Below are 7,439 nucleotides of genomic sequence, written 5' to 3' on the forward strand. Positions count from 1 at the left end.
TGTCGCGCATTAGCATTTACTCCACCGGCCTCGCTCCGTTCCCACGGCTCTCGGCCCCGCCCCTCTCGTCACAGTGGCTTGTATGCCAGGGTTGCAAGAAAAAAGCCACTCCTCAAGACAGGCCACATGCAGTCACGACTGAGCTTTGCCAAAACACACCTTGAAGATTCTGAGGCAGATTAGACAAAAATTTAATTATTTGGCCTCAACACCAAAGGATATGTCTGGCAGAAATCCAATACAGCTTACTATCCAAATAACAGCATTCCTACAATAAAGCATGGAGGTGGTATTATCCGGTTATGAGGGTGTTTCTCTGCAGCAGGGACTGGAGCACTTGTCAGGATAGAAGGAAAAATGGATGGGGCAAAATACCATCAAATACCGCTGCCATAAAGTTGTCAATGGGAAGAAGGTTTACCTTCCAACACGACAATGACCCAAAGCACACAGCAAAACTGAGCACACAGTGGTTGAAAGAGAAAAAGATGAATTTGCTTGCATGGCCTAATCAGAGCCCAGACTTAAACCCCACTGAAAATATGTGGAATGACTTGAAGACTGCAGTCCACAAAAGATCACCATCAAATTTAACTGAGCTAGAGCTTGAATTTAAATATGGCAAAGTCTAGATGTGCAAAGTTAGTAGAGACATATCCCGACAGACTAAAGGCTGTAATTAAAGCAAAAGGTCTTTCAACAAAATACTGACACAAGGGGGTGATCCTTTTTCCAACTCGGTGATTCTGTTTTTTTTTTCTGACATGTTGGTTTTATATCTTTCACTTGGATGTTAAAAGTAAATACAGCTAGATAAAACAAAAACTTTGTCCATCTTCATTAGAGGCTGCAAAGCAAAAAAAAAAAAGATTATTTTAAGGGGGGGGGGATTCTTTACTATACCCACTGTAAGTGGTCCATATGACTCATGCACTATATTCCAAGTCTGCCAAAGGCATACGATACACTCTTTTAAAAAAGTAACGGGCAATTGTTACCTTTTTTCTACCTGACCTTATTCTTAAAAATTACTTGGTTGTTGTAGTCAGGTTGATTCTGTGATAATAAAATCATATAAATAAAACCAGTTTAGTTACTTCCACATTTTTTTTTTTACCAGACAAAATATTTTTTTACAGTTTTTACAGCAGGTTCGTGTGAGAAACACCAAAATTTAACCTGTTGTTTATAAAAATGGCAAAAAAAACTTGCATCTTTGGATGTGATGTGTCAGGTTTAATGTCAATGACACCAAACACCATTGGCACGCAAGTCAAATTTGAGAGCTATGGCAGAGAAGATTATCAGCAGCAACACAACAACTTTGGTCAATTTCTTACACAAAACTATTGTATGTCTTCTGAAGAATATTAAAAGATAAATTAAAAATAGTAATATTGTGAAATATTGTTACAGTTTATCCAATGTTGTTTATTCCTGTGATGGCAAAGCTGAATTTTTAGCAGCAGTTTATCCAATGTTGTTTATTCCTGTGATGGCAAAGCTGATTTTTTAGCAGCTATTACTCCAGTTTTTAGTGTCACGTGATCCTTCAGATATCATAAACATATGCTGATTTGATGCTCAAGAAAAAAAATATTATTATTATCAATGCTGAAATTATATTATAAATATTTTTGTGGTAACTAATTTTTTATCTTTTTTCAGAATTATTTTATAAATAGAACATGGAAAAGAACAGCATGTATTTAAAATATAAATCTTTTTGTTAAATTATAAATGTATTTACTGTCACTTCTGATCAATTTAATGCATCTTTGCTGAATAAAAGTATACATTTCCTTAAAAAAAATTTTGAATTATAGTGTGGAAAGTAGTGGACGTCTTTTTGCTCTTGGCAATAAAAATCAGTATTAGGGCTGTGAGATTAACCGAAATTTTAATTCAATTTGATTCATGTTTAGTTGTATAGCATTTTTCACAATGCACATTGTTGCAAAGCAGCTTCCCAGAAAATGAATGAATGTAATAAAATCACAATGTGAGCGATTTCTAAACCACAGAAAGCTCGATTTCTCCACCACCACCCTCACAGTGCGTCGACTGGTAAAGAGCAAGTGAGCATTTGCATTTGCATTTCATTCCTATGGGAGTTGAGCTTCACGCTTGTGTGGAAAAAGCATAGGTAACAGCCAAAAGCTCAGAGATGTTCAGCAGGTATGACATCTGTCTTGAGTTTTTAAAATATGCTTGCATTTCTGATGAATTAAGTGTTTAAATCATTGTTTACACACTGGACACATTAAATTTGTTAAATATTGCAGATTGGGCATGTATTTCATTGGCTGGCCTTGTTTAAATGTAAAATAAAATGACACTGTATCCTTACTTCGGGCATTCAGAAACAAAGTTTGCATCTTTCCAACTTAACTGCAAGTATCTATGATGATCATATTGCCCGTGTGCTGAAAAAAGCATAGATTAAACACTCTCGCTACAGACACACTCGCTACAGACACACCCTAAAGAATAGACACTGTAATGTTTTAAGTGTCAATGAGTGGAGTTCTGCCGATATTCACCGTAGTGATGTGCAATCAGAATTCAGCACGAGAACAGAAAACAGCATTCACGACACAACAGAAACTAGAACAGTGACAATAAGGCTTCTATATTTTCTTCTATTTAAGAGACTTTTCAGTCTAAGTTGTTTTTTATTGTTTGGTGTTTACCCATATTCATATTGTTTTGGCATGATGTTATAGCCTTTTGATAAAACTCTAATTGGTTTTCCAAAATGCATTCATGAATGTAAAGTGTGTGAGGAAATACTATCTTAAAATTGTGAACCGAAATGGTAATATTGATAAAAAAAAATCATATTTTTTTGTTAATATCATATAGCCCTAATCACTACCCACTTTTATTGTATGGAAAACAGAAGCTTGTACATTCTGCATAAGATTTCCATAAAAAGAAAATAATGAGCTGAAATGACATGGGAATAAGCTAATGTCAAAATTTTTATTTTTTGGGTGAACCGTATGAAAAGGTGGCAGCTCATTGCCAAATCCTGTAGCATTAGGGCCCAGCGTTTTACTCAGAGAAAAAATACCTAGATAATTTCAGAGATTACAGCCAAGCAGGCTCTTTTTGTCACCTGACAGAATCAGATTTTGTCCCTGGTGTCGTCTAAGCGGGTTGTAGCCTCAGTCTTTGCAAGATAATATATCTGATAAGGTACATTTTTATCACTGTATCACTCCAGCCCAGTGAAGGTCGGGGAGCATGTAGCCCCACAGGCACAAATCCTGAAATCACCACAGCTAACCTCAGCTCGCCTGTGCCACTGCACTCTGAACTGCGTCCGGTTCCTAACAGCTAATGATGCTAATGACATACCTGTCATCTATAATCAACGATGAAGCATCCAAAGCTTACTGGTATCAAAAAAGTCATCCATATTTCACAATGCTTCATTTTAAATGTGTCTAATTGCTGTAAGTTTTTGCTAATGGCTTTGCAGATGAAGCTAACATGGCTGCGTGAGCTATCCTTGGCAATCTTCTTTGGATATTCAGGCTAGCTATCACATCAAGGCACTCACTGTCTTTAAAGTCTTCCATCACTTGTATAGCTTTGAATTAAGGCAACCGCAAAGGTAAAAGCTCTTCAGTGGTCTGTGAGTTCCAAGGGGAAGACACACAAAACAGTGTTTGTTCCTGAACTCGCTCTGACGTGAGCTTCAATGGGTCTCTTTGGAGCCTGCCTGATTGACATGCTGTGGACATTTGGCCCGACTGCATGTCAACGTGATGAAAGGACTGATACGTGCTGAAAGGAGGACTACGGGGCCGAATAGGACTAATGCCAAGAACAGACTGTCATAAAGGCTTGTGATATGGCAAAAGCAGAAACAGATTCTTAAAATAATTTATGTATGGAAGAAAATGAATCTGTCCTATTCACAACAGACAAAAGCCTGTATGCCAGGTTTAAAATAATGTGATGATGGGGTTTTATTCAACTAGAAAGGCATGAGGAGAAACAATCATCGCCATCCTGACAGACACTCACTGTTTTTTTTCGAATCAACTGTCACTGGGAGGTCGACGTACTGCATGTAGCTCACTATTCATCAGTGCAACTGACATCTTCAATTTCGACATTAAATCAAAGGTGCATGCAATTCTTCAGCATTAATATTGTATAGCCATTTTCATGTGGGCTGATATTGCGTTTGAAAACATCTAAGGCCCAATTCTGATAAACTGTTTACTGTCAAATACTGTGATGCATTTCAAATGAAGGCTGAAATGTAACATCTGTGACTGACAGGCAGCTGAGCTAGGAATAAGGATGTTTTCCCTGTTCGGCTCATCTAAAAATGTTCGTATTAGCAATGTACAGGATATGTTTCATATTGTCTCATGACAGAAAATATGCTGTCAAATCTGTAAATACACTGTAAAAAAAACATGTAAAATGTAACAACTTTGGAGCTATAAATTTGCAGAAAAGAAGTGGCGATTGTGCTTTAGGCAATGTTTCAACAGAAAAAAAACCCTAAATTATGATAAATTAACTAAAAATATGCAATAAACAACATAAAATGCATGTCCTTACATAAATGATAACAAGAAGAAGCATAACCATTTAAATAAAATAATCAAATGTAATGCACCAACACAGAGACTTCTGTGAGTGACTTTTAATTAGTTACAAAGACTAATATAATTTAAAATAAATGTATTGACTTGCTAAATATAATATTGTTTTGCACCATAAATAATATGGTATAGTATGCAAAAAATACAGCAAAATTGCATGCACTGTCTTGTTAAACCTAATATATATATAAATCTATATTAAAATCTATTTATCTATTAAAATCTATTAAATCATAAATCTATTTTGTAGATGTAAAGGGCACGTGGTCATGAAAGGAGTGAAATTAAACAAACCACTGTGGCAAAATGAAGCATTTGGAAATGTGAAAACACACCACTTGCTTGTGTCAAATTCAACCTCAGGTATTCCAGGACATTTTGTCAGCTTTGCAGTTCCACCTGACATCTTGACGTTATTGACAGTAATCCAGCTGGGTTTAAGACGGTGTAAGTGAAAACACGTTTACAGCAACAAAATGTCTGAGGTTCTCCTACTTCGCTAAACCTACACAGTCTGTTTCACTGGCATAAATCATCATGTACAGAGTCGTACGTAACAGAAATTCAGCAAAGCAACAAGCGTGATGGAAACAGATCGCGTGCACACTGCAGAGGTTTTGTTTTTGGGGAGAGTAACAGACCACGGAGATATACATTAATATAGAACTTACAGGCGTATGTCATGGCAAAGCTGCTCCCCGTGTCCACCATGTCCACTTGTGGTACCAGTTTAGGAACATCATTGTGTTGAGAGAGCGCGAAACGGAACACGTCGTATTCATGGGAGTCGGTTGGAAACAAACCTCCTGTCGAGATTAGAAAAAAGTCATTCAGGAACAATAACATCAAATGCACATTTAAACCCAAATAGCTTACTGTACCTCATCCTGTGCGACGGAAACTTTAAATCACTGTCAGGACACTGTTATGAACGATAGCCGCTGAGTACTACTCACCTATGTTGATGTTACTTGGGAAACTTGAACATGAACACAACCCAAGCAAACCGGTAAAGAGTAAGACGAAGCTTTGCCACATATTTCCGTTTGCATTTGAGAAACTGACAAAGAGCCAAATGCCAAACATATATATCCCAAAGTCTCTGTCCCTTCACTCACACTGAGCCCATAGCGGTAACACAGAGCCAGCAGAGCGCAGTGAAATCCTAGGCAGTCCTGTTGGTGATAGCGGTGGGTGACTGAATAAGCCCTACTTACAAATAAACACACTCTCTGTAGTGTCAGCAGAGGAAAGAAAACGCGGATCTTGATCGCTTTCTTAACACCATCAACGCGCGCTCCCGGTAGGTCCTTCCTCTACTCAGAGTAGAAAGCAAATGACTGGGTAAACTTGAAGCCGTGCGCAGACTGTACCATTTTATAGCAGCTTCATTTCTCCAATTGTTATGCTATGTAGCTATGTACGATTATTATACTCTAACCTACATAAAATATCTATATAAAGAGCATTAAATGGGAGCCTTGAGTGTGATAAACAGTTAAGAGCTTATGAGCAACAGAAAATTAAGTGGGACAGTTGGTGCAAACGATGTTATCCAACAAGAAAACAAAACACATAAACACTGCATTCTTTTCTGTATATGGGTCAATGACAAATATACATATCTGAGACAAAAGGTTTAAAAACAGAAATAAATTTCATGTTTGTGTCATACATAAAAAAAAAAAGCGTTTATATTTTTTACATAATGTTTTTTTTATTTTACTATCATGTCAATGCAAGTAGTAGCCATCAAGTAAAAAGTACTAAAATACTTTAATTACACCTGAGTTTACACAACATAATCAGTATTTACAACATATTTTTGTATTTCAACATGTTTCTGTAACTCTTTGTCAAAATTACATTTCAATAGTACTTCAAATAGGAATACAATCTGGCAAAATGAATTAATATTATGCATCTTAAGCTCAAATGATGCTAAATTTATTTTAAGTCTAGTTTAACTAAATGACACATGCATTCTAGAGTAAATAAACAGGCGACTGGCTCTTTTAATTGAGTTTGGTGGACATTTAAAACACACAAGTCATCGGATAGGTCATCATGATTTATCAGAATGATGTCACACAGTTCCAATGCCTGTTTAAACTTAAGTAAAATACCCAAATTCTACCCAGTATAACTCTGTAAAAGAAGGCAATTGTTTTAAGGTTTACTCTGAGCCAGTGCTTTGAATATTAACCCTGACCCAACATTTCTGTTCATGAAATGATGATATGAAACTTACAAACCTAAGGTTTGTATCAATAATTGCATTGCCCACAATACAGCAGAGAATGGCACAGATTGCACATTTACTATTCCATGAATTAATAAATGATAAATGCACATTGTATTCACATCTATATTACATGTACTGTAATGTATTGCAAACCAAAACTGTCAGCACTTTCTGAATGAGCTTTTTATACTGTTCTAGTTAAATGCATGAGTAAAAAATGTCACATACAATAAATTCCATGACTTTAACTAAAGACAATAATTTATTTTGGTTGTAATGCAGAACCTGGCTTTTCTCCAGTACAATGATTGTGCACCTCCAAGTAGTTTTATCTACATTATCTACATATCTACATACCTTTTATCTACATGTTCTGTTCTTATACAGTGATCCAAGTATGCACTTAAAACTACAGTGGTTTAATATAATCATGACATTTTGGCTGAAGATGAGTGCTGTCCACTGAGATTAGATTACATTAACAGTCACATAGCCCTATATAATTAAGACGGCACAAATGGCTTCATCAACTTCAGGATGTAATGACATTAACATCCATGACA

At 36.2% G+C, this 7,439-nt stretch overlaps 1 protein-coding gene across 2 annotated transcripts in view; it reads right to left on the minus strand.

The window, feature by feature from the left end:
- The window catches only part of LOC107669376 (glutamate receptor 1-like), a 59,899-nt gene extending 53,933 nt beyond the window's left edge, over window positions 1-5,966 (minus strand). For both annotated transcript variants that reach the window (XM_016461573.1, XM_016461572.1), the window contains exons 1-2: window positions 5,588-5,966; window positions 5,303-5,437 (exon numbers count right to left, since the gene is read on the minus strand). In XM_016461573.1, coding sequence (XP_016317059.1) covers window positions 5,303-5,437; window positions 5,588-5,717 — 265 coding nt within the window. In that variant the 5' untranslated portion in view covers window positions 5,718-5,966. The remainder of the gene's footprint in view (window positions 1-5,302; window positions 5,438-5,587) is intronic.
- Window positions 5,967-7,439: the final 1,473 nt, after the last annotated feature.

This window comes from Sinocyclocheilus anshuiensis, unplaced genomic scaffold (assembly GCF_001515605.1).
Source record: "Sinocyclocheilus anshuiensis isolate Anshui unplaced genomic scaffold, SAMN03320099.WGS_v1.1 scaffold180, whole genome shotgun sequence".
In the NCBI taxonomy this organism is placed as follows: domain Eukaryota; kingdom Metazoa; phylum Chordata; class Actinopteri; order Cypriniformes; family Cyprinidae; genus Sinocyclocheilus; species Sinocyclocheilus anshuiensis.